This window comes from Piliocolobus tephrosceles, chromosome 10 (genome assembly GCF_002776525.5).
Source record: "Piliocolobus tephrosceles isolate RC106 chromosome 10, ASM277652v3, whole genome shotgun sequence".
NCBI classification, from domain to species: Eukaryota; Metazoa; Chordata; class Mammalia; order Primates; family Cercopithecidae; genus Piliocolobus; species Piliocolobus tephrosceles.
The window spans coordinates 7,518,844-7,546,188 of NC_045443.1; the positions used below are offsets into that span (position 1 = coordinate 7,518,844).

A 27,345-nucleotide genomic window follows, 5' to 3' on the forward strand; every position below is an offset into this window, starting at 1 on the left:
GCACTAGAACTGCTTGAACCCAGGAGATCTGCAGTGAGCTGAGATCCTGCCATTGCACTCCAGCCTGGGAGACAGAGTGAGGCTCTGTCTCAAAAAAAAAAAAAAAATAGTTGTAACTCATGACTTGGATGTCATTACCAAGTGGAGGAAATTTCCTTAGGGATCCATGACACAGCAGGCAGAGCTCAGCTCTAAAACAGGGCTGAGAGTATTCATTTGTGACTCAGCCTTGTCTTGGGGATATGTCTATGTCTTGAGTCTTAGTCTCAAATCTCTGACTTCTAAGTATCTACACTATAGTTCTAAATTTAACCCAGTAAACTTGACTTACCTGAGTCAGTAAATTTGCCTTACAGAGATCAAACATTATAACATCAAACATTATAAGTTAAAATGTTTGATGTTTTAGAGAATCTGATGGATTAGCCTTTGATTTGGAAAGTAAGGTTTTAGACTTGGGCAACCCCCTTTGGGTCCCCTCCCATTGTATGGGAGCTCTATTTTCACTCTATTAAATCTTGCAACTGCACACTCTTCCAGTTCGTGTTTGTTCCGGCTCGAGCTGAGCTTTCGTCTGCTGTCCACCATTGCTGATCGCCACTGTTGCAGACCATCTGCTGACTTCCACCCCTCCGGACCCGGCAGGGTGTCTCCGGTGCTTTGATCCAGTGAGGCACCCATTGCTGCTCCCGATTGGGCTAGAGGCTCACCATTGTTCCTGCATGGTTAAGTTCCTGGGTTCGTCCTAATCAAGCTGAACACTAGTCACTGGGTTCCACAGTTCTCTTCCATGACCCATGGCTTCCAATAGAGCTATAACACTCACTACATGGCCCAAGTTTCAATTCCTTGGAACCTGTGAATTCAAGAATCCCAGGTCAGAGAACAAAGGCTTGCCACCATCTTGAGAGTCACCCACCACCATCTTGGGAGCTCTAAGAACAAAGACCCGCTGGTAACATTTGGTGGCCCATACAGGGATTCTCCAAAGAGGTGAGCAATATTGGACCACTTTCACTTGCTATTCTGTCCTATCCTTCCTTAGAATTGGAGGAAAATACCAGGCACCTGTTGGCCAGTTAAAAATAATTGGCGTGGCCACCGGACTTAAGACTCAGGTGTCAGACTTTCTGGGAAAAGGCTTTCTAACAACTCCCAACCCTTTTGGGTTGGGAGTGTTGGTCTGCCTGGAACCAGCTTCCACTTTCACAATATTCCTGGGGGAAGCCGAGGGCTGAATAGAGGCAGAAAGGTATCATCCTGAACTCCCGGCATTGGCCAGTTGAGATCATGGCATAGCCAGAAGTCTCTACTCAACAGTCGCCCATGCATGTGCCTCTACCTTTCCTTCTGACCCATACCTCCTGGGTCCTGACCATGACTTTCTTGTAAGTGTAGCCCCAAAATTCTCCTTACCCATGAATCTACTTCTTCCGATCCCTGCCTCCTAGGTACTAATGCTTCAGACTTTTACTTCCTTTCCCAAGTATTAGAGCACGTTGTATCTCCAAAGAGATCTAAGGAAGCTCTATGCTGCATCCTTAGGCACCTAGGCTATGAACCCTGGCAGTCTTGCCCCGGTGTCCCTCCCAATTTAGGTATACAGCTCTCGACATGGGCAGTTATGTAGGACCCGTTCCCTACCACCCTTTCTAGGGCCTTAAAACTGATGACCCAGTACTTTAACAATTGGAACTGGGTCTATGACAATGTAATAGATCAGAATGAAAACGAATTGAGTAAATTAAAGGAAGGCGCATATTCCTGTAGTGGCAAATGGGGGCAACAAGCGAACATCCTTCCACTGTGTTCCTAAAATCCATCTACCAAGAGAGAAATTATCTCTTTCACAGCTTTGCCTAGTGATCCTATGTAAGTCAATACTACTGGAAGGACAACATAGCACCCAGAAGTTTATTAACTGGACTTTAGCACATAAAACCAGCAAGCCCATCCTTTTCTCCTCGCTCCCCTTTTCATAGGAAAAAGGCACATAGGATAAACAGGATCCATCTCTCATATTTCATACCCAAAAGGACTTAATCCAGGGCAACAGAAAGTTTAAGATTGATAATTAGGGCATATTCCTACAAAGTAAAAGAAGGACAAAGTCCCTAGTAGGCAAAAACTCGATACTCAAAAGGTTACCTACACCCTCTCTGAAATGAATTTGCATAGGAACCCATCAAGATGGGGCAACTGGGTTGTTATGAAATACTCAGGAACCCAGCCCAGCTCTAGAACTCACTCCTGAGTGCAAAGGCAATGTTGGGCACGCTGGTAAAGGACCACTAGAATCCAGCAGCCCCGATCCCTTTCTTTGTGGTCAAGAAAGGTGGGAAAACAGGTGCAGAACTGCTACATCGGTGAGTGTAACTAATCTGATAAGCAGAGGTCCATGGGTGGTTATGCACCCTGGAAAGGCATAAGCCTTAAGATCATAGAGGATGCTCTAAAACTAATGCTTATTGGAAAATGACTAGGGGTGCTGGCATCTCTATGTTCTTTTTTCAGATGGGAAACATTCCCCTCAAGGAAAAAACACCCCTAAGATGTATTCTGGAGAATTGGGACCAATTTGATCCTCAAACGCTAAGAAAGAAATGACTTATATTCTTCTACAGTACCACCTGGCCACGATATCCTCTTCAAGGGGGAGAAACCTGGCCTCCTGAGGGAAGTATAAATTATAACACCATCTTACAGCTAGACCTCTTTTGTAGAAAAGAGGGCAAAAGGAGTAAAGTGCCATATGTGCAAACTTTCTTTTCATTAAGAGACAAGTTGCAGTTATATAAAAAGTGTAATTTATGCCCTATAGGAAGCCCTGAGTCTACCTCCCTACCCCAGCTCCCCCCAACTCCTTCCCTAACTAATAAGGACCCCCCCTTCAACCCATACGGTCCAAAAGGAGATAGACAAAGGGGTAAACAATGAACCAAAGAGGGCCAATATTCCCCAATTATGCCCCCTCCAGGCGGTGGGAGGAGGATAATTCGGCCCAGTCAGAGTGCATGTACCTTTTTCCCTCTCAGATTTGAAGCAAATTAAAATAGACCTAGGTAAATTCTCAGATAACCCTGATGGCTATGCTGATGTTTTACAAGGGTTAGGACAATCCTTTGATCTGACATGGCGAGATATAATGTTACTGCTAAATCAGACACTAACCCCAAATGAGAGAAGTGCCACCGTAACTGCAGCCTGAGAGTTTGGCGATCTCTGTTATCTCAGTCAGGTCAATGATAGGATGACAACAGAGGAAAGAATAATTCCTCACAGGCCAGTAGGCAGTTCCCAGTGTAGACCCTCACTGGGAGGGTCTCAGTTCACAGTGGGACGCAGAATCAGAACATGGAGATTGGTGCCGCAGACATTTGCTAACTTGCGTGCTAGAAGGACTAAGGAAAACTAGGAAGAAGCCTATGAATTATTCAATGATGTCTGGTATAACACAGGGAAAGGAAGAATATCCTACTGCCTTTCTGGAGAGACTAAGGGAGGCATTGAGGAAGCACACCTTGCTGTCACCTGACTCTATTAAAGGCCAACTAATCTTAAAGGATAAGTTTATCACTCTGTCAGCTGCAGACATTAGAAAAAAACTTCAAAAGTCCACCTTAGGCCCAGAGCAAAACTTAGAAACCCTATTGAACTTGGCAAGCTTGGTTTTTTTATAATAGAGATCAGGAGGAGCAGGCAGAACGGGATAAACGGGATTAAAAAAAAGGTTACCACTTTAGTCATGGCCCTCAGGCAAGCGGGCTTTGGAAGCTCTGCAAAAGGGAAAAGCTGGGCAAGTTGAATGCCTGCTTCCAGTGCGGTCCACAAGGGCACTTTAAAAAAGATTGTCCGAATAGAAATAAGCCACGCCCTTGTCCATGCCCCTTATGACAAGATAATTACTGGCAGGCCCACTGCCCCAGGCGATGAAGGTCCTCTGAGTCAGAAGCCACTAACCAGATGATCCAGCAACGGGACTGGGTGCCCAGGGCAAGCACCAGCCCATGCCATCACCCTCTCAGAGCCCCGGGTATGCTTGACTATTGATGGCCAGGAGGTTAACTGTCTCCTGGACACTGGAGCAGCCTTCTCAGTCTTACTCTCCTGTCCCAGACAACTGTCTTCCAGATCTGTCACTATCTGAGGGGTCCTAGGAGAGGCAGTCACTAGGTACTTCTCCCACCCACTGAGTTGTGACTGGGCAACTTTACTCTTTTCACATGCCTTTATAATTATGCCTGAAAGCCCCACTCCTTTGTTAGGGAGAGACATTCTAGCAAAAGCAGGGGCCGTTATACACTTGAACATAGGACAAGGAACACCCGTTTGTTGTCCCCTACTTGAGGAAGGAATTAATCCTGAAGTCTGGGCCACAGAAGGACAAATGGATGAGTGAAGAATGCCCGTCCTGTTCAAGTTAAACTAAAGGATTCTCCCTCCTCCCCCTACCAAAGGCAGCACCCCCTTAGACCCGAGGCCCAACAAGGACTCCGAAGGATTGTTAAGGACCTAAAAGCCCAAGGCCTAGTAAAACCATGCAATAGTCCCTGCAATACTCCAATTTTAGGAGTACAGAAACCCAATGGACATGGAGGTTAGTGCAAGATCTCAGGATTATCAACGAGGCCGTTGTCCCTCTATACCCAGCTGTACCTAACTCTTATACTCTTCTTTCCCAAATACCAGAGGAAGCAGAGTGGTTTACAGTCTTGGACCCTAAAGATGGCTTTTTCTGTATCCCTGTACATCCTGACTCTCAATTCTTATTTGCCTTTGAAGATCCTTTGAACCCAATGTCTCAGCTCACCTGGACTGCTTTACCCCAAGGGTTCAGGGATAGCCCCCATCTATTTGGCCAGGCATCAGCCCAAGACTTGAGCCAGTTCTCATACTTGGACACTCTTGTCCTTTGGTATGTGGATGCTTTACTTTTAGCAACCCGTTCAGAAACCTTGGGCCATCAAGTCACCCAAGTGCTCTTAAACTTCCTTGCCACCTGTGGCTATAAGGTTTTCAAACCAAAGGCTCAGCTCTGCTTACAGCAGGTTAAATACTTAGGGCTAAAATTATCCAAAGGCACCAGGGCCCTCAGTAAGGAACATATCCAGCCAATACTAGCTTATCCTCATCCCAGAACACTACTAACTGTTGGATGTGCCTCCCCCTGCACGTCAGGCCATACATTTCAATCCCTATATCTTTAACCTCCTTGTTAAGTTTGTCTCTTCCAGAATCGAAGCTGTAAAACTACAAATGGTTTTTCTAATGGAGCCCAGATGCAGTCCATGACTAAGATCTACTGCAGACCCCTGGACTGGTCTGCTAGCCCATGCTCCTATGCTGATGACATCAAAGGCACCCCTCCTGAGGAAATTTCAACTGCATGACCTACTACACCCCAATTCGGCAGGAAGCAGTTAGAGCGGTCGTTGGCCAACATCCACAACAGCACTTGGTTTTCCTGTTGAGAGGGGGGACTGAGAGACAGGACTAACTGGATTTCCTAGGCCGACTAAGAATTCCTAAGCCTAGCCGGGGAAGGTGACTGCACCCACCTTTAAACATGGGGCTTGTCACTCAGCTCACACCTGACCAATCAGGTAGTAAAGAGCTCACTAAAATGCCAATTAGGCTAAAAGCGGGAGGTAAAGAAATAGTCAATCATCTATTGCCTGAGAGCACAGGGGGAGGGACAAGGATCGGGATATAAACCCAGGCATTCGAGCTGGCAGTGGCAACCCCCTTTGGGTCCCCTCCCATTGTATGGGAGCTGTTTTCACTCTATTAAATCTTGCAACTGCAAAAAAAAAAAAAAAAGTTTTAGATTTATGACTTTAAGAGGATTAAGAAAATTGCATAAATGTTTATAAGTTTGATTTATTAGATTTAAAGGGTTGAATAAAAATTTAGAAAGGTTTTGCCTAGTAGTGTTGTTTGCCCTGTCAGGTATTGAAAATGTGAATATTAAATGTCACATAGTTTAAAATATTAGGAAATTTGACTTTTATTTCTAAAAAGCAAAAGTACAGCACAGTGTTTAAGAGCATGGACTCTGGAACAAGACTGTGTAGGTCAAAGATCCACAAACTATGGCCTGGTCCCTGTTTTTGCATAGTCTGCAAGCTAAGAAGTATTTGACATTTTTTGGCTGGGCACGGTGGGTCATACCTGTAATCCCAGCACTTTGGGAGGCCAACGCGGGTGGATCACCTGAAATCAGGTGTTTGAGACCACCTAGGAGGTGGAAGTTGCAGTGAGCCGAGATCACTCCACTGCATGCTGGCCTGGGTGACAGAACAAGACTCTGTCTCAAAAAAAATAAATAAGTATTTGACATTTTTAAATGGTTGGAAAAACATCAAAAGAAGAATAATATTTTGTAACATGAAAATTACATAAAATTCCTATTTCAGTGTTCATAAAAAGCATTACTGGAATACAGCCATGCTCATTTGTTTAGGTGTGGCCTATGACTGCTTTCGTGCTCCAACAGCGGGGTTAAGTCACTGTGACAGAGACTGTATGGACTACAAAGCCAAAAATATTGACCTTTGAGCCCTTTACAAAGTTTGATGACCCTGGTCTGGGTTCAAACCCCAGCTCTGCTATTTATTAGTATGACCTTGGGCAAGTCACTCAACTTCTCTGTGCCTCAGTTTCCTCTTTTGTAAAATGGGGGATAATAGTTATTATTAATAACTATTAGAAGGATTAAATAAATCAGTAGCTGAAAAGTGCTTGAAACAATGCCTGGCACACAGTCAATGAAATATGTGTCTAAACATGGTAAGATTTAACCTATTGAACTTGAATTGTCAAACATTAATTAAAGCATAAGTAAAAATTATTATTTTTATTTTTAAAAAAATTACTACTTTTATGACTAGAATAAGAATTTAAAGTTGAACCTGGATTAACAAAATCTAGGGTTTCAAATCTAGAGCTTCAGTAAATTAAATATTAAACTACAAAGTCACTCTGTCAAGCCCTTTCCCAGCACCTCTGGGACTGTGGACCCAGTTCTGTGAATGATTCTGTGGCCCAGGAGATCAAAGATCTCTAGGGTTTATCAGTAAGTCTTCTCTAAGACTGAGAAGTAGGTGCCTGGAGTTATGCCTGGATTAAATTTTGACTTCCTAGCCGTCTGATTTTGCACAAGTCTTATCTGTAAAGTGGGTCTAGTAGTATCTATTTAATAGGGGTATTAAGAAGATTAAAAGCATTGAGATACATAAAGTGTTTTACACAACACCTGGATTTTAGTAAACATCAGTTATTGTTATTAGCATTCTTCCAAGATCTGCACACAAAGTGATTTACTGCTAATCAGTCGATAAGCAGAGCAGAAGGTTATGTGTGTCATGATGTTTAAGTGGTACCGGGAAACTCTGGTTGCCTTAACGTTCTGAAATTCTACTGTATCAGATGGGTTCCTTTAAACATTGCTCTCTCTAGGGGTCCTGTTTTTAAAAGCATGCACCTTCTGGAGGGCATCTCTTCATCCTTGTGTGGTTTAGTTTATCAGGTACTAGGTATTTTCCTCGCGATGGCAGCCTGAGAACAGGGGACACCCAAGGGCTGGGATTTGTGTGCTCCAGAAGAAAACGGGGTATAGGATTGGGGCGTCCGAAAGAGGGTGAAAAAGCAAGGAAAAGGAGAAATGTTGCACAGTCTTATGGTCTCTCCCCTGCCATTCTGTTCCCCTGAGGTGTCAGAACAGCTTCTCTATCTTCCCAGGGATGAGTTTACACAGCCATTCCCTGTGCCCCCTGAGGCCTCCACCTTTGAAATCTGCAGAGCAGCCAGGAAACAAGCCCGGCCCATGGCGCCACCTGCTGCCTGCCTGCCTGCCTCTCTGCTCGTGCACCCTGGGCTGGGATGGAACTTCTGTTCGTCTGGCACTACTGCCCTTGCTCATTTACCGGCAGCCCTGAGCCCCTCCTTGCTCTTCTCCGTGACACTAAGACTCCCTTGGTCTTGAAGCCGGGTGAGATTATCAGGGTTTGTTTCCCAATGACTTTGAGGTTTGACAGCAGCGCACATTCTCTGGCAGATGAGGGGGCCTGAGGCTTAGTCTTATTCCGTGATTAAAAACATTTCTTGTATGTTTGTGCTTTCCCAGCCTGGAGTGGTGGGAATAAGGCCACTATGTTGACTTAGTGGAAGGAAGGACTGACTCACTGTACACCTTCCCTCTACGTTACCACCTCGAGATCTCAGGATGCGTTGGACCCTATTTTGGTCTCCGGAATTTGTCATCATTCAGTGCTATTTTACCCATTATGCAGAGGTGGAGAGGGATTGAGGCGGGGGCGGGCCCCTGTCTCCATGGAGACAGTGACGCTGCCCCGCTAGGGGTTATTTGGAAGTGGGGCAGACCTAGGAGGCTGAAGAAGGCCTCGGACTGAACTCCCCAGTCCCTGGTGTTAGGGCCTTTCTCTTTCCTGTGCTTGGGAACATTAGCCAGCTCCATTTTAGAGGGGAGAACTGAGGCTCAGAAAGGGCAGTGAATCCCCTTGGGTCACAATGCGCCCAAGGGAAGAGGCAGGATCAACTGAGCCTAAGATCTCGCGTCTTCGGCTTTCCCCCAGAGCCTGGGAAGCCCTTCTTAGCTCCATTCTTCTTTGAGCTTACCGTCAAACAAATCCTATGGCCCGTGGCCTTTTTGAGCGCTTCTAGAGTCGACTCTCCAAGACCTGCTCTCTAAGGTGCTCTTCCCCTTTAAGACTCACGGCTCTTCCCGTCAGGCTGCAACGCGGTCTTAAGGCCCCGCCCCTTCAGACAGCTTCCGCTAGGCTTGGGCGGCAGCAGGGCGGTCACGGGCCCTTTAAGTTTGAGCCCCGCCCCCTGGCTCCCCCCTCCCCCCTTCTCCCCTCCCCCAAGCCCGCACCTGGTGGCCCGGCGGGTAGTGCGGCGCGGCGCTCGGCGGTGAGCGCAGGACCCCGAGGGGGCGCGGGACTGCGTCCCTGGGGTGGCCTCGCGGGTCCCAGGGGCGGGGCTGGAGCGGCAGCAGGGCCGGGGAGATGGGCGGCTGGGGAGCCGAGGGGACCGGGCCGAACCGGGGGAAGGGCTCCTGTGACTTAGGGGGAGGGAATGCCCCTCTGCCGTGCTCACCGTATGCTGGGGCTGCGGGGGTCTGGGTATGGTCGGGCTGTTTTCCCATTCTCCCTTGCCCGGCAGTGTCCCCGTCCAGCCCGGTTGTTGAAGCGTCCCCGTAGTCCCCCGGGTTCCAGGCCCCTTTGTGGGGCAGCTGCTGGCCCCCAGCCCATGAGACCGTAGTCCTGGAGGCCGCTGCAGAGGCGCAGGCTGGAAGCGGTGGCCTTTGAGGGGGGCGGCAGGAGAGAGTACCGACCTCCCTCGAACTCCTGGCAGAGGTGGGGGTCACAGCGAAAGGCACTGGGGTGGAGGGCGGCCAGTGCGGGGCAGACGCCTGTGTGCCTTCCTCAGGTACGGGCAGAGCTGTGGGTCTGGGAAGAGTCTGGCTTCGGTACCTCAGTTCCAAACCTCCTGTGTCCATCAGAGAGCTGGCGGTCACCATGGCAATGCGGGAGCTGGTGGAGGCCGAATGCGGGGGTGCCAACCCGCTCATGAAGCTAGCCGGGCACTTCACCCAGGACAAGGCCCTTCGGCAGGAGGGATTGAGGCCTGGCCCCTGGCCCCCCGGAGCCCCAGCCTCTGAGGCAGTGAGTGTTCTTGAGGTGGAAAGTCCAGGTGGCGGTGTGAGGTGGAGGGGCTGTTTGTACATCTTGGTGTAACTGCTTTCTCTATTGTGTTGCAAATCATAGTAGTTACCACTTAATGAGCGTTTACTAAACACTGGAAAACCCTGTGCGCCTTTAAATAAAGGCAACCGTTTTATGGATGGACAAACCGAGGCTCAGATGCATGTGGTCTTCATCAACCCCTCATTTTAGAGGAACTTCACCATTTTGCGTCTCTGTCTTTCTCTCTTAGGCCTCCAAGCCGTTGGGAGTAGCTTCTGAAGATGAGGTAAATAGACCAGTCTCTTTTCTGTCCCATTTTTCTCTCGCCCATTGTGTTTTTACCTTTAAACTTAGTTCACCCCTATTTCAATTTTTGGGCTTTCCTGACCAAATGAGAATGCCTGCTTGTTTTTAAATGTATTTTTTTGTGCTTCTAAATCTTTGGAAAGACAATTTCTCTTTGTGTGTCTCCAGTTTCTGTGTTTTCCTTTCCTTTCCTTGTATCTGACATTGGGATCCCCCTCCAGTAGGTCCTGTCTTTTGCTGGGGCCTCCTGACCCTATGGGTTCATTTCATCATTTCTCTTCTGGCAGTTGGTGGCTGAATTCCTGCAGGACCAGAATGCACCCCTTGTGTCCCGTGCCCCTCAGACCTTCAAGATGGATGACCTCCTGGCTGAGATGCAGCAGATCGAGCAGTCAAACTTCCGCCAGGCTCCCCAGAGAGGTGAGTCCAGAGTCTAGTGGGACGGGAGATTGTTTTCCAGGTAGCCAGGGCGGAGGAAGGGGGTTCCATTGGATGCTGCTGGCATTGGGGAACTGAGATGCAGAAGGAGACAAAAGTAACAAGAATGTTTTCACGTGTACTCAGGGTTCTTTAGGCATGATGGAATGGTATGTATTGCTTCTTTCTTAGTTTTCTTTCTCTCTCTCTCTTTTAAGCCCCTGGTGTGGCAGACCTGGCCTTGTCTGAGAACTGGGCCCAGGAGTTTCTTGCAGCTGGAGATGCTGTGGATGTAACTCAGGATTATAATGAGACTGACTGGTCCCAAGAATTCATCTCTGAAGTTACAGGTGAAGCTTGTTATGGGAAAATCTATACTGGCTTCTATGGGGCAGAATTCTATACCCGTCCCCTGTTCAGGGTATAGCGTGATTATGAGTTTTCTGGCCTCATGACTCATTTCTAGAGGGTTAGGGTACTGAATTCAATTTCCCTTAGGTGATAACAGAATGAAATGTATATTAAACAGAGGACTGGGTTTGTGCTAGGTAAGAGCTTTTGGATAGAGAGAACGAAGAGGTAGGTTGTCCTTTTTGTTACCTGGAGCTTTATCACTGTGGTTCGGTGGAGAGGATCTACAGATTGGATGGATGGCAGTGTTGCTGAAGAGGAGAGTGTTCACTACGACACCTGGGATTCTGGCATTAAGTTATTTTGAACAGAACTGGGGCCTTCAGAGTATTGTGAAGTTCAAGTGCCTGAAGTATATGGTTTTAGAAGGTAAAGACCATACCATGATGATGATAATAAAAATTAATAACGATAGTTATGTTCTAGGCCTTGTGTTACATGCTTTGAGTGCATTATCTACTTACTCTCCTTGAGAACCCTAGAGGTAGTTAACTGTTTTTAGACCTAGTTTAAAGATAAAAAAATTGAGGCTTAGAGGTGAAGTGTACCCAGTGGTAGAGTTGGGATTTGACCCTGGATTTGAATGATTCCTGACCCTGCGGCCTTAACTGTGATGCTATACTGCCAGGCCTGCAATTTATGCTCTTTCTTGCTTTGCTACACATTTCAAGGTCGCAGCCTAATTTTTCGTCTTTGAAAGCATCCATTGCTCCCTGCATCTTTTGTGATTGATTCTTCTTGCCCTAAGCCTATCTAATCAGGGACATGGTGGGAAGGGCAGTCTCTTCAGCTTTCCTCTTCCTGCTTGCTCTCAAAAGTTAGCCTTTTTCCAGTTTAAGAAATCAAGAATAACAAGAGATACACACGGAGAAAGTTACAAAGTTCCAGGATCTCAGGGAGTCGCATCATCATGGTTCCTGAATTTTTCTGAGATGATTAAAGGGACTGAATTAGTTTCTACCCCCACCATTTGAATTTATGTTCTGTCTTGCTTTGCTACACATTTCAAGGTCTCAGCCTAATTTTTCTTGAGAGCATCCATTGCTCCTTGCATCCTGTAGGATTGATTCTTCTTACCTTAAGCCTATCTGATCAGGGACAAATGTGTGTGAAGGAGGCCCATGTTTAGGATGGACTTCTCCGCACACAAGAGAAAAACCCCAAATCTAAAAACTAAAACTCACCTTTAATAAGATCTGTGGGTCTGTTTTATCACGTGTCTCTTTCCCACCCATAAGTAGGAGTTAAGGTAGAACAGTAGGTGCTCTTGGCTTTGTTAATAGTGCTAAGCACTATATCTTCTTAAGCTCATTAGAACTTCACAGTAACACTTACAAGGTGGATATTTTCCCCTCATTTTATAGATGAGGAGACTGAGATTTGAAAAAGTTAAATACTTTGTGCAAAATCATTGAATAATAGAGATGATATTCAAACTCATGTCTGTGTGACTCTTGAGATTCTTTTTTGTTGTTGTTGTTGAGACAGGGTCTTGGCTCTGTCACCCAGGGTGGAGTGCAGTGGTGTGACCTCTACTCACTGCAACCTCTGCCTCCTGGGTTCAAGGGATTCTCCCGTCTCAGCCTCCTGAGTAGCTGGGACTACAAGTGTGTGCTACTATGCCTGGCTAATTTTGGTATTTTTAGTAGAGACAGGGTTTCACCATGTTGGCCAGGCTAGTCTTGAACTCCTGACCTTAAGTAATCCACCTCAGCCTCCCAAAGTGCTGGGATTACAAGCGTGAGCCACTGCACCCTCCCTCAAGTTGAGATTCTTTGTGACATTGCCACAAGTTAAAATCTGAACCATAGCAAAGACCCTCTCCTAGACAGAAACTCAGTTTTTCACATAAACCTTAGACTTAAGTGCTATCTCAGAGAGGCTTCTGTTGTAATGTGGGCATTAGTCATTTTTGATAACTCAAAAAAATCATTGCTACTATGAGCATTGAGATGGATGAAATTTTTGTTATAATTGCCTGAATTGCGTGCAGCCAGTAAAATCTTCCTTAACTTGAAATGAAAAACAACTTTAGAAAAACATGTTGGATCTGTCTCACCAGTTAAATGCTCTTAGTAGAGCTCTTCTAGTATTTTGTATATTCTTTGGGAATTGTGCCTGTTTCACAGAGGCAGAGGCATGCAAACCTTAGAACTGGAATTGAGCTGTTTGACGTCTGCCTTCATAAAAATATCTTCTTGCAGCAGTATATTGCTTTGCATGTAGTAGGCCTCTGGTATTGAATGAATGAATTGAGATCTGGGAGAAAAAGCTAAAGGGAAGGAGTTGGTTTTGTCGTAACTGACTTTTTTAAATTATCCTTCATTTTTAATTATAGCATTTGTGGCTGATACATCAATTGTGTAGGTTAACTCTGGTTTTATAGATAAGTAGATTTTGAGATGAAAGAAGGCTATATTCTTTAAGTTCTTATTTTAAAATCTCCATTGTTAAGAGTCAAAATCAACTTTAAAAAGAACTTTGCAGCTCAATTATTTAAATTTAAATTTTTTATTTGGAAGTACTTAGTTTCCCTGGAAGTTGCAAAAAAAAAAAAAAAAAAAAAAGGTATAGGAAGGTTCTGTGTACCCTTTGCCCAATCTCCTCCAGTGGTAACATTTTACGTAACAGTTACGCAGAGATCAAAATCAAGAAATTGCCCTTGTTTCAATCCTCGGAGTTTATTAGGTTTCACCAGTTTCACATGCCCTTATTTGTGTGTGTGTTTTATGCAATTTTATTAAATGTGTAGATTTGTGTAAGCACCATCACGATCGAGATACAGAACTATTCTCTCAGCACACGAAACTCATTTTTTTAGCTTACCTTATTTTGTGATGGAATCCCCCTGTCTTAAGTCTTCTGGGCCAAATAATCTTGTGTTTGCTCAGATCTGGAGATAAAACACATCTTTCAGGGTTCTTAAATTTAGACAGCTTCGGTTGACATGGTATATGAGGTTTATATGATAATGGTGAGAGATAAACCTGCACTTTCATGGGAAAAGCCACAGATAGCAGTAGCAGAAGATAACTGGCAACAGATCTTTTCTGGATGGTGGAGGAGAGGCTTTGGAATAACAGTCTCATTGTGATGTTTTCTGTTTTTGGTACAGGTTTGCCATGAGTAGACTAATGATAATGGCTAACATTTGTTACTGTGTGCATTGGTCTTCACAGCAGCCCCTACTGTTATCTCTGCTTTAACGATAAGCACATGGAAACTTAAGAAGGTTGAGTAACTAGTCTGAAGATGCACAGTGAATAAGTATGGAGTTAGGATTTAAATGTGGGTAGGCTGACCCTAGAACCTGTTTTCTTCTCCACAGTGCTGCTGTTTAGCAGACACAGAAACTTTCATGAGTAAGAGTAGTAGCAAGTTCTGAGTTTTTGAATTTTGAGCTTGGGGAAGATATGCCTAGAAGGAATGAGTAAACAATGAGAAATTATATGAGGCGCACATTTTGAGTGGGATATTTGGTATCTAGGTTGTTCTCACTCTACTAATCTATGACCTCAGGCAGTGGCGTCCCCTCTTTAGATCTTAGTTGCCTTGATCTCAGATGTATCCATGTGGATCTGATTTTCTGTAGAAATTTCTCAAAGGTTGTGAAGACAATGTGTTACTCTTTTGATTCTTTTGGTTATTTGACTCTTTTGTTGGAGTAGGTTCCCAATGCCAAGAAATTCTGGGTCTTGTGGCTAATATGGCCAAATACCAAATTACAGGTATTTGAGGATGGCTTTTCTCAGCTCTGGGATTTTTTCCCCTAAACTGCCTCATGTCTATGGTTAAGTCCTCATGTCTGTTGTAGAAATTGAAAGGTGCTTTGTAGTTTTTCTGGGTTTTTTTTGTCCTTGAGAGGACCATTCATAGCAATTTGAAATATTTTCTGTGAATTTGAGGAGCACTTTTGGCCAGAATATGCTTTTGTAAAATACTCTAGTTGAGAGTCAGGAGTGATTGGAGAGTTGAGGAAGAAGTAGTTATTTTTCAACAGAATAGAACTAAGAATTTCAACTAAGAATGGAACTAAGGAACTAGGAGATCTTAAAGTCTCTTTGAGCGTTAAGCATTTCCTTTCTGTCTCCACACTTGAGGCAACAGTCTAATTGGGGCAAATGGAAGAGAAATGCGTCCTGTAAGAGCTAGTGAGCAGAATCTGCATTGAATTTTTGAGAGTCCTTGAAATTAAGAGACTGTATCTATGGTCAAAAAACAATTGCCAACCATATTTCTTATTACATTATACATTATATATTATATATAATGTGTATAATATATAAGGTATATGTATAATGTATAATGATGTATATGTATAATATATACATTATATATAATATATAATGTAATAAGTAGTATTATTTATAATTAGGTGTATTATGAGAATCTTGATCCTTTGTTTTTCACATTTGACATTTCATGCTCAGATTTTGAGACTACTTTTTGTTGACGTTATTCAGGCAAAGTCTCAGTTAAAATGGAGTAGAAGGTTTTGTACGTTAATACCGAAGGGGTAAGTCGACTTTCTCACTGTTAAAAGCAAGGGCAGTCAGATCTTGAAACTAGGGACGGACTGCTAGTATCAGCTAATACTTTCACACCCCTGCCCAAATGTCCCTCTTTAATGCAAATTGGAGTTGGTAGGTCCTCAACAAGAGAATGGAGTTCCCCCTTGGGAACTGTCCTCGTCATGGGCCAGGAGAGGGGAATAGCAGGGGAAGATGGTGGCAGGCTAACGAGTAAGATTAGTTCTGGACACAGGGCAGAAGGAAAGAACACTGCAGGCTTGTACCTTCTCTTTGTTTCCTTGTTCTTTAGGGCCGGCAGTCAGTCTCCTTGTTTTTTTTTCTGGCCTCAGGATCTTAAGGGCAAAGTCCTGGAGGTTGAAAACCAGTTCAGCACCCTCATTGAGTGTGTTGCCTTGATAGGTTTATTCTGATGTTGCAGCAGTCCCCTTTGTCATTAGAGCTGCTGAGACAGTGTCTAGATTTAGACGGAAAAAACACAGCTACTCAAAGGTAATCAAAAGTGAGAAAAGTCAGAATAGTGTTTACTTCTGCAGGCTGGGAGACTGAGGGAGCCTGTGAGGGAACTGTAAACACTCTGTATATTGATCCGGGTGGTGGGTTATGTGAGTGTATTCGTATGTGTAAGTTAATTTAGCTGGACACTTAAGTTTGGTAGACATTGTATGGCTTCATATTTGTATATTACATTTCAATTAAAAAATGAAAAAAACCCAGCAAACATCCACAGGGAAGAGCAGACCCATGTATCTTTAATTCTAGCCCAGCATGCCACTTCTCTGATTCTCTTGGTAGCAAATTACAATGAAATAAGGCTCGTTTGGCTAGGATTGTGTGAACTCTGGGTAGAGGGAGAACAAACCAGAGGGTTGGTTAAGGAACAGGAGCCCTGTTGTGCTCCCTTCACTCCTTACTGGCTTTCTACTGTACTTTTGAGGAAAGTGAAAGCCCTTCTGCTTCCTATTTCTTACTGAAATATCTTGTACTTCAAGCAAAAGAGTTTGGTTCTTAATCCTTTCCTGAGCTTCCTTATTTGATCTCCTGTTCCCAACTCTTGGTAAATTTCTGCCCCAGGCTCCTTGAGAATGGGTTGGATATTGAGTTTGTTGAAAATTTAGTAGTATATTCTTTTGACCAGGGGTTTCTGAGGGAGTCAACAGAGCTTTGTCTGCTTTGGTGTGGCTAAGAGGGTCAGTTGAATATGGGCATCTCTTTCCCTTTCCCTGATCCCACACTGAATGAACCCGTGTGATTTCCCCACCTCTCTGCTCCTTGCAGACCCCTTGTCTGTGTCCCCCGCCCGCTGGGCTGAGGAATATTTGGAGCAATCAGAGGAGAAGCTGTGGCTGGGAGAACCTGAGGGAACAGCCACCGATCGCTGGTGAGTTCAGCTGCCTCTTTCCAAATCCTGTGAAAGAAGTATGGACAGTTTTCCCAGCGTCCTCTAACCTCCTCCATCCACGTTCTCAAACCAACTTACTTGGTTATTTAAGATTTCCCCTTGGATTATTACTCCTGTGAATTTATGGTTCAAATGTAGTCAAGGACTGGGTGGTTGTGTGCCTGTACTCAGGAAACTGAGGTGGGAGGATTACTTGGGCCCAGGAGGTCAAGTCTAGCCCGAGCAACATAGTAAGACCTTGTCTTTAAAAAAACAAACAAAAGCACATGCATGTGCACACACAGAGACACACACACACATATGTATACATGCATACATATATACACATATACGTACATGTGTATATATACACATACACACATGTATACACATACACGTATACATATATACACATGTAGATACATATACGTATATATGCATACACACATACATGCATACACATACATGTATATACATACACACATACACACGTATATATACATATATCCATATCAGCTGTATTTGGGAGGAAGGGAGTTTTCAGGCCATTTTAAAATATATGTATATATGTAAATATATATATTTTTCAAAAATCCTAACTATCCTATATGAAGTTCATAGCTACATCTTAAAGCTCATAATTTTACCTTGTTCCCTTCTTAATTTTGAGCATGCTACTATCCCATCTGTATGCAAAGATATGTTTGGGAAAGGGAGAGGTAAGAGGATGTAGCTAGTACTTTCACACTCCTGCCCAAATGTCATTCTATAATGCAAATTGGAGTTTGTAGGTTCTCAACAGAAAAATGGAGTTCCCCCATAGGAACTGTCATTGTCATGGGCCAGGAGTGGGGAGTAGCATGGGGAAGGTGATGGCAGACTAATGTGTAAAATTAGTTCTTATCCGTTCTAGGTATGATGAATATCATCCTGAGGAGGATCTGCAGCACACGGCCAGTGACTTTGTGGCCAAAGTGGATGACCCTAAATTGGCTAATTCTGAGGTGAGCCACATCCCTCTGCTGCTTTGCCCAGCAGAGCTGGTTTTGGCAGGCAAGAATCTTGCTTCTCTTACCCCAGTTTAAAGAGAAGGAGAAGAGATCCTGGGTCTCTTCCTTCCTGTCTATAGAAGAGAGACTTAAGATCCTGCCTCTTCCTTCTAGTGTTCATTCCCTCATCTCCTTGCCTACTAACTCTTTTTTCTGATGCCTTTTCATGTCTTTAGAGCCAGAAATCCCTTTCTTTTTGCTCTCTACTTCTTTTAGGGTCTTTAGCATATCTTGTCTGCAGCTAGAGATGGTCAGGGGAGGGGTGAGTACAGGCTCCTCTTGGGCATGATTGAGAGTGCACACCTGGAAGTCCTTTCCCAAGTGGCCTGTGTGTGTCTCTGTGCCCCAGTTCCTGAAATTCGTGCGGCAGATTGGCGAAGGGCAGGTGTCCCTGGAGTCCGGTGCAGGGTCGGGCCGAGCTCAGGCAGAACAGTGGGCAGCAGAGTTTATACAGCAGCAGGTAGGACATTGTCACTTTCCAGTCCCACTTCAGAGCCAGCTGATGCCCCAGGCCATGGGTTCAGTGGTCAGTGGTCCCAGATGGGGAAGGATGAGGCCAGCTTGTCTTGATAGCATCCAGGTCCCAAGTGGGTGGGAAAGAGATTCTGAGAATGGTTTTCTCAGAAGTACCCAGGTTGGTGGTGTTTAGTGGGTATTTAGTGTGCGTCTGAAGGGTGGAAAGTTGGTGGTAGTGGTACTGACCATCCTTTTTTGTCACAGGGTACATCGGATGCCTGGGTTGACCAGTTCACAAGACCAGTAAACACATCTGCCCTTGATATGGAGTTTGAACGAGCCAAGTCAGCTGTAGAGGTGAGAGCAGATAGTGCAGGAGGAGACAACCCAAAAGAAAACACTCCTTGGAGTGAGTGGGTGTATGAACATCAAAGATGATGCAAATTGTCCTGGATCATCTGTGTCAGAGTTGCTTGGGGATGGGGTGGGTACTGTTCAAAAATGCAGATTTCTGGGCCAGACATGGTGGCTCATGCCTATAATCTCAGCACTTTGGGAGCCCGAGGTGGGTGGATGACCTGAGGTTAGGAGTTTGAGACCAGCCTGAACAACATGGAGAAACCCCATGTCTCTACTAAAAATACAAAATTAGCATGATGTGGTGGCACATGCCTGTAATCCCAGCTACTTGGGAGGCTGAGGCAGGAGAATCGCTTGAACCTGGGAGTTGGAGGTTGCAATGAGATGAGATCACACCGTTGCACTCTAGCCTGGGCAACAAGAGCAAAACTCTGTCTCAAACAAAAAAGTAAACAAAACAAAACAAAACTAAACTACAGATTTCTGGCCATCACCCCAGACTACTAAATAAGTATCTGGGGATAGGATCTGGCCATCTGCATTTTTAAAAAGTTACTCACATGATTCTGAACCATGTTGAAATTTGAGAACTGCTGCCTTAGGGAATCAATCCCGGCAGAGCTGAGAGTGGGGTGGGGCGGTCATGATGGATCTCCTTTTTCTCTCTGCCTTCCCTTCCTTACAGTCTGATGTCGATTTCTGGGACAAGTTGCAGGCAGAGTTGGAGGAGATGGCAAAACGGGATGCTGAGGCTCACCCCTGGCTTTCTGACTATGATGACCTCACGTCAGCTACCTATGATAAGGTAAGGTAAAAACTTTTAATTTTTCAGGTTCCAGAACTTCCTTCTTTTTAATATGTTTCCTTTAATCCTGAATTTGAAGGGTGATTTTAAGTATTTTCTTGAGTCCCTTTCCATGAAAAGAAGTCTGAATCGTTCCCTTGCCTTCCTCTTCAGTGATTGAGTATCTACTTTACTCTTGGGATGTAGATGTTATTGAGACGACCTTTGTCAATAATGACAATCCAGTACACAACACCTATGAAGGAGGTTTGCACTTGCTTGCCGCATTAAGAGCGCAGAGGAAGTAGCTCTGCTTGGAGGTCAGATTGGGAGCTTTTTGAGAAGACTGCTGACTCTTTTGGTGGGGAGTGTTAGTGGACAGACTATCCCTTTGCCTCCACATCTTAATATCTGTTTACTTTTTAAACTCACACGTTCATTTTAAGTTCTTATCTTTTATAGGTACTAGCCACTTGCCCTAATTTAGGGTTTTCAAAGAATTTATATTAAATAACTTAAATATTAGGGAAATTTCCTAGTAGTATGAAAGATGATTGTATTTTGCATATAGCATGTGCTGTTGATTTAGAAGCATATGTTACTTCTGGGGTCTTACTGAAAAACAAATGTACCTGTGGGTTGTAGGATGTTTGGGGATGTGTTTAATAACTGAACTCCTGAGTTAAAGCATGAAGAGGGGAAAGAATCACTCGGTTTTGAAAAAAGGCAAAACAGGAACTGGGGAGGTGAGTAGTGATGTCTTTTCCTCAGCTCAGATATGGTTGGGAAAGTATTCTGGGGCTGGAACCAGGGCCTGAGATGCAAACCAGGGTGCTGGAGATGGATCTTGATGTAATAAGGGAGCTATGCAAAGACGGGAAGATGCAGTTGAGAAAAAGGCTAGGGTTTGAGAGCCAGTGAAGAACAGTATTAGGAAAAATATGATTTTGTTTATTATTCCAGTCTGATCTGGATTTTTCTAACTATCCTGTGTGATATAAGGGAAAAGACAGCTGGGACCTTACCATATATTTCACCAGCCTATGAGTTAATTGTATATAATTTTGATAAGGAAAACACTTTTGTTATTATTTTGTATTAACAATTTGGTAAGTCACGTAGGCCCCATCAACTTATAAATGGAAATTTATATATTTATGTAAAAATGTCCATGCTTTTGATACATATAGATGTAATACTAGTTTTGTATGAGCAGCATTTTCTTTTATCATTATTACTCTCATATTTATGACATGCTGGCCAGAATACATTTTGTAATTAAAAACTTTAAAAGTATGTTTGTGGATTCTTGAGCCCTACTTGATGTCATTGATACTTTGGGATATTGCAAAATTAGGACTAGAAACACTTGCATCAATGTTCCTCAAAAAAGTGATGTAGTAAGCAATTCTGACAGTATCTGGCTTTAAAGCTAATACCGAATTCCATGGCAATAGCACTTTTTAAAAACAAAGTGGATTTGACTCTTGACTGTTAGATAAATTCGTGGGTCTCTTTGAATGTACTGTTTGTTTATTGATAGCCCTTAAATTTTCAGAGGCAATTTACATTGCAGCCCAGGCAGATATTAATATACTATTATGAGAAAAGAGAAGTATGTGATGGGACAAACTGTAGTGATCATTTCTGCAGTTTGATCCTATGAGATGTTGGAGCAGACCAGACCGTGTATCAGATAAAATTAATGATGTGGGTTTGGCTTTTCAGGATGTAACAGTGAAGCCAAGCTTATCCTGTGTTCTGTGGGTAGTTGAGGGATCCTCCAGAGTACTCTTTTTCCATCATCTATGCAAATATTCTAATTTTGGAAAATTCCTCTTTGATCAGCAATTGATGAGACTTCAAGGAGGATAGATAATATGGGTGAGAGGAAACTTAGAGAATCCTGTGGTTGCAAGATGGTGGCATTGAGTTGTTGTGTTATCTAATGAAGACACCTGAAGAGCATTCACATCACTCCTGGCTGTCATATACAGGCCATCATATCTTAAGGAGGTAGCCAGAGCAATGAGGTTAATAGCTATTTACACATAGTATCTTAATCTTTTTGGTAAGGCATTGATGAAGATTCTCATTTGGTGTCCTCTGTAGCTCTGAGAGGCAGGAATTACTTTTATTAGGAAATTGTATTATAGATGACAGTAATCTCTGTTTCCTGTAGAGTGGCTTGAAACACATGTAGTAATGATGAACAATAGTTGAGATTGAATGCAGAAGGATTTGTTTTATTGAACTGTAATAGTCTAGGGCAAGGGCCAGCAAACTGGCTTGTGGAATAAATCTTTATGTTTTTAATGATCCACTAGCTGAGGATAGTTTTAACATTTTTAAATGGTTGGAGAAAATCAAAGGAAGAGTAATACTTTGTGACAAGTGAAAATTATATAAAATTCAAATTTTAGTGTCCATAAATAAAATGTTATTGGAAGACAGTCGTGCTCATTTGTTTACTTATGTCTGGCTGCTTTCACACTACAACAGTAGAGTTGAGTAGTTGCAGCAGATCCACAAAGCCTGAAATATTTATTATCTGGCCCTTCGCAGAAAAAGTTTGCTGATCACTGGACTAGGGTCATTTTCTGCCTTCTGAGTTTTTATATTTTACAGAAATGTCCAAAAACACACTTGTTTTCAATATAAATTACTTTCTCTACATTTATCTCAAATCTACTGTAGCATATCTCTCTTCTTAAACCCTCGTTGTGGTTATTTCATTTTCATTTGTGACAAATAATTTGCATCTGATCATGGCTTAGAACTTTGCTGGTAAGATTTCAGTGTTTTTCTTTCTTTATCATTTTCACAATAATAATGAAAAAGGGCCTCATGTTTTTATTTTGTACAGTTTTATGTGAATTTATTCTTAACTGCATTTAGAAAGACCTCCACCTAGTATTTTGCATCTTGTTTTCATTCTGGTATATTATTCTGTGATGGTAACTATTTACTCTCCAAAAAGGGACTTTTATTTGCATGTCCCAAATTTTGCAGCTTGCTAGTGACCTCCCCTTTACCTTATTTCTTCTCTGCCTAGTGTAAAACGCCAGTTGACAAAGCTTTGCAGATAGTATCGTAACTCTTCACTAAAGTGAGAAATCCTCAGCTGGAAGAGAATGGTGTCTTTCTGAAGTATTCTCTGCCATCTGGATTTTGGGATCCAGCTTTTGCTTACTGTCAGATACAGATTAATATTCATAATTATTAAGAATGAAATTGGGGAGTAAATTAACATTTTCAAAATGCTTGAACATGTTTTATCTAGTGGACATGTGGAATGACTGTGAGCTAAGTAGGAGTTATATTTGAATGGCAGGGCTCCAAACAACATTTCCTTTGTACACTAATTATTGAAGGATAACAAGAAATGCACTTTGAATAGCTAGAGACCCTTTATCTCATTACTATAAGCAGATCCTGTTGAAATATTCTGCCTGATGGTGAGAAGTCAAGGTGTGGGAATGCAAGCCTGTGATGACTTCCTAAAATAAACTTATTTCCAGCGTGGATGAGTTTGTAGACTTGACTAGCTTCCCAGGTATCATGAACAGGAGATGGCAGCATGAGCCTGATACCAAATGATTTTACTTGTGTCATGCATGATCTTTATAATATGGAGAATTTGCCAGCAATTAATTCAGGAACCTGTTTGGAGGCCCTCAGCTTCTCCGCCTGTTGGTTGTCATCCTCGCAACCCTGCTGTTCTGACTGTGCCAACTCTCAGTCCGTCTCTCACGTGCTTTTCTTGTAGGGGTACCAGTTTGAGGAGGAGAACCCCTTGCGTGATCACCCTCAGCCTTTTGAGGAAGGGCTGCGGCGCCTTCAGGAGGGGGACCTGCCAAATGCTGTGCTGCTTTTTGAGGCAGCTGTGCAGCAGGATCCTAAGCACATGGAAGTGAGTGACTCCATATTCCGATTTCTGACTAGAGACTGCTTCCTCCATCTTGAGAAAGACCCCAAGGAGGGTAGTGCAGATGGGTTAGGGCCTGGGTGATGGCCTAGGATAGGGGCTTGAGAGCGAGATGGTGAGTGGCAGAAGCCACGGGGAAGGGCAAATGGAGAGGTGAATATGGGGTGATGGAATCTGTCAACTTCCCTCTAGGCTTGGCAGTATCTGGGTACCACCCAGGCGGAGAATGAACAAGAACTATTAGCCATCAGTGCGTTGCGGAGGTGAGTACGCCGAAAGGTGTGGGTGAGGTGCTTCCAAGTCTCTGCATATAACCTTTTGAATGACAGAAGCGCAGACCTGGATCCTTGTCTTCTTTCTGGGTGCTATTGAGAGTGTTTTCTCATGCTGAAACTGAGGGTTGGAGTGAATTCCATTCCTTCATCGGCTTTTGACTTTATTTGAGGGGCTTTGGTTGGTTCCTTGGCTGCTAACACTTTCCCCTTAGGTCTGTCACTTTTTTATTAACTCATGTCAGAGGAGTCACAGGTGAGGGAGGCCGTTGTGACTCTGCAGTTCAAAGCTTGGCTTGGATCCCAGGGTGCTCACGTGTGCCAGTGTCATTGCAGATATCAAGTCTGCCCATCCCTGATCAAACAGGTGTCTGGAGCTAAAGCCAGATAACCAGACAGCACTGATGGCTCTGGCCGTGAGCTTCACCAACGAGTCCCTGCAGCGACAGGCCTGTGAAACCCTACGAGACTGGCTGCGGTACACACCAGCCTATGCCCATCTGGTGACGCCTGCAGAAGAAGGGGCTGGTGGGGCAGGACTGGGCCCCAGCAAGCGTATCCTGGGGTCTCTGTTGTCTGAGTGAGTATGAGGGGTTTCTAGGGTGAGGAATTATAGTAACCTAAGTCCCAGTAGGAGGGTGGAGGGTGACCTTGATTTTGGAAGTTTGGATAGATTGAAACTGAAGGGTCCTGAGAGTGGGATGGGAAACCTAAGATCACCTTGAAGGAGGTCTGCATTCTACAGTTCAGTGCTAGGATGAAATAGAAAAACAGGCTTCTGTATTGGACTTTGAGAGTAGAAGGGATGTCTGATAGATTGATGAATGTTGGGGATATGATTGATCAATGAAGGAATTAATTTGGGGGGATGGGAACAGAGGCATTCATCTACCTACTTTTTTTGTATTGCTTTTCCTTTTCATCCAGCTCCCTGTTTCTTGAAGTGAAAGAGCTCTTCCTGGCAGCTGTGCGGCTGGACCCTACCTCCATTGACCCTGATGTGCAGTGTGGCTTGGGAGTCCTTTTCAACCTGAGTGGGGAGTATGACAAGGCTGTGGACTGCTTCACAGCTGCCCTCAGCGTTCGTCCCGATGTGAGCCCAGGGGAGGAATGGAAATGGGACATGATTCTGTACCTTATTGAAGAGCCGTTTGTTGGGAAGCTGGGTGTGATGGTGCATGCCTGTAGTCCCAGCTACTTGGGAGCTGAAGTGGAAGAATCACTTGAGCCTGGGAGTTCAAATCCAGCCTGGGCAACATAGCAAGGCCCTGCCCACCCCCACAAAAAAGGAAGAATTTGTTCAGACTTTTGGAGTCTTGGGGTATTTCATCCCAGTGTTCCATGCACTGACTGCCTTGGGAGGATTGGGAAAAGAAGGGTGGGAGTGTAGAGTCATCTGGCCGTAAGAGAGTCTGCATAGGGTGAGAGGGGCTACATTGTAGCCACACAGTGAACTGTTAAGAATGGAATGGGATGAAACATGTTAGCTAAACAGAATAGTGAAACAGGTGGAGTGATGGGCAGCATTTGGTCTGAGTCAAGCTGTTCCCGTCACTTCTGCCTCTCTATTCCCAGGACTATTTGCTGTGGAATAAGCTGGGGGCCACCCTGGCCAATGGAAACCAGAGTGAAGAAGCAGTCGCTGCTTACCGCCGGGCCCTCGAGCTCCAGCCTGGCTATATCCGGTCGCGCTATAACCTGGGCATCAGCTGCATCAACCTTGGGGCTCACCGGTGAGAGTATCTATTGAGAAATGAATGAATGAGCTTTTTCTCCCTGCCTTTGGCCCTAGCTCCTTATTCTCAGATCCTGTTTGACTAACCAGCCCTAGCTGCTAGGTGACCTGCTTCCTTCCATTGTTGTTCAGCTTAATAGCCTTAATAGCTCTCATTCCTCTTCTTCCTTACAGGGAGGCTGTGGAGCACTTTCTGGAGGCACTGAACATGCAGAGGAAAAGCCGGGGCCCCCGGGGTGAAGGAGGCGCCATGTCGGAGAACATCTGGAGCACCCTGCGTTTGGCATTGTCTATGTTAGGCCAGAGCGATGCCTATGGGGCAGCTGACGCACGGGATCTGTCCACCCTCCTAACTATGTTTGGCCTGCCCCAGTGACAGTGGGACGGGCTGCCCTGTGAGTGTCCACCTGGAGGGATCCCTGCTTTGGATGTGATTCCCTCTCCCCAAATGGGCCTACCAAGGGGGTGGGCTGATGACCATAAGCGGTACGGCCTTTCAGGAGCTGCCTCAACATAGGGGTGGGTAGTCTGTGTTCTAGTTCCTACATAATTGTAGGGAAATGAGCTGTGTTATCTCTGAGTCCCTTGGTAATTCAAGGGCTGTACATCCAGCTACAGATCTCTCTGCTCATCATGCCATTTCTTGGTGCTGCTTTTTGGCTAGGACCCAACGGTTTAGGGTAACTGTTATCATCAGCTGCCATTTCTAATAGGGTCTACCACATTTGTAATGTCTGTCCTTTCCCCCACTTTTACTGGGCGTTGATAGTAGTCCAGCTTCCTTGGGCAGTGTAAGTAGGAGGTTCATCTGCTGTGCGCCTCTAATGGCTGTCTGGACGGGATGTGTTAGGAGTTGGCCTGTTTGGTTGAATTGTTCATTTGGCTGAGCAGAGCTGAGTTTTGGTGGGAGTGCTCATAGTTCTGTCATTCTGGGACCTCTCCCGGCTGAGCTCTGATTCCCTGTGAGCACGATGCTGATGCAGTAGTCCTGTGTCATCACCGCTGCGGTCCTCAGGAGCTGCCAGGGCCAGTTGCTACAGAGTGTCTGGGTGTGTGGTGTAGGAGGAAGGTTCCCTTGTGAAATGAGGCTGGGTGGGAGCGGGGAGGGACTAGATCAGAAGAGATCAAGAGCTCTGTTCTGGAACGTTGGTGGGAGGACAGAGCAAGTGGGAAGGGGGTGTGCTGAGTGCGGCAGTCCCTCCTCCTCTTAGAAGTACCGGTGAATGAGAATTGAGCTAACTCTTCTAGAAAGTTGGTTCAGAAATTGCGATCTTGCCAGATTTCTAGCAAAAAGGTTCAGTGTTACCATAAGCCTTTGCTGTACTTCTTGAAATGTTTCTAGGGGAGAGCATTGGAAAATCCCCTTCCCCCATCTTATCTCCGGAAGGTGAAGATTGAAGGAAGATGAGGGAGCAGCTTGGATTCTTCTCAATTGTCCCCTGCATGGGGAGATACACTATTCCCCAGAAATGACTGCTAAGCCTCTTGCCTTGTCTTCAGTAGCTAATGATCAGAGAGATTTTTTTTTAAAAACCACCATGGTCCCAAGATTCCATCCTGAAATTTATTTTTCTTTGTATGAATATGTGTAAATGATTTAAAAATAAAACTGTAAAATATTTGTACGAAGAATAAATGGAACTGATGTGGGTATGAGTTCTGCTGGCCATGAAGTGGGGTGGCAGGAGGTGAGCTGGCTTTTGGAGGACCGGGATTCAGTGGCTTTTGTCTTTGAAATTCTCACTGGTATATTGGTTACCCGCTCGTCCCTCTAAAAGTGATAGAGCACGGGGACAGGTTTCTGTTCTGTGGGCTAGCAGGAGAAAGAGATGTCGATAATCATGAATTTTTACTCCTGTTACTACTACAAAGGAAAGTGTGCAGTGCCATCTCATTGTGAGGTCGTTCTGTATTATGAATTACATGGAAGGATTTTGATAGTTTTTCAACGCTTAGGGTTTCTAAAGGTTGTCATGTGGCTCTGCCTGCCTTTATCGGGAACTGTATCAA

The 27,345-nt window shown here is 44.5% G+C and overlaps 1 protein-coding gene across 11 annotated transcripts; it reads left to right on the forward strand.

Moving 5' to 3' along the window:
• The first annotated feature begins 7,864 nt into the window (after positions 1–7,864).
• On the forward strand, positions 7,865–26,991 carry PEX5 (peroxisomal biogenesis factor 5). 11 transcript variants are annotated; one of them, XM_023232360.1, is made up of 17 exons: positions 8,866–8,931; positions 9,184–9,377; positions 9,524–9,686; positions 9,958–9,993; positions 10,301–10,433; positions 10,649–10,780; positions 16,649–16,751; positions 17,665–17,755; positions 18,150–18,260; positions 18,521–18,613; positions 19,302–19,421; positions 23,170–23,313; positions 23,521–23,591; positions 23,968–24,180; positions 24,528–24,693; positions 25,176–25,333; positions 25,510–26,991. In XM_023232360.1, exons 3-17 carry the CDS (start codon positions 9,540–9,542, stop codon positions 25,709–25,711), a joined length of 1,920 nt encoding a protein of 639 aa, XP_023088128.1. In that variant the 5' UTR covers positions 8,866–8,931; positions 9,184–9,377; positions 9,524–9,539; the 3' UTR covers positions 25,712–26,991. The 11 variants fall into 11 exon arrangements, with proteins under 11 accessions (XP_023088130.1, XP_023088136.1, XP_023088127.1 ...); XM_023232362.1 differs by lacking the exons at positions 8,866–8,931; positions 9,184–9,377 and adding an exon at positions 7,865–7,990; XM_023232359.1 differs by lacking the exon at positions 9,184–9,377 and having other exon boundaries at positions 8,770–8,931.
• The last annotated feature ends 354 nt before the right edge of the window (positions 26,992–27,345 follow it).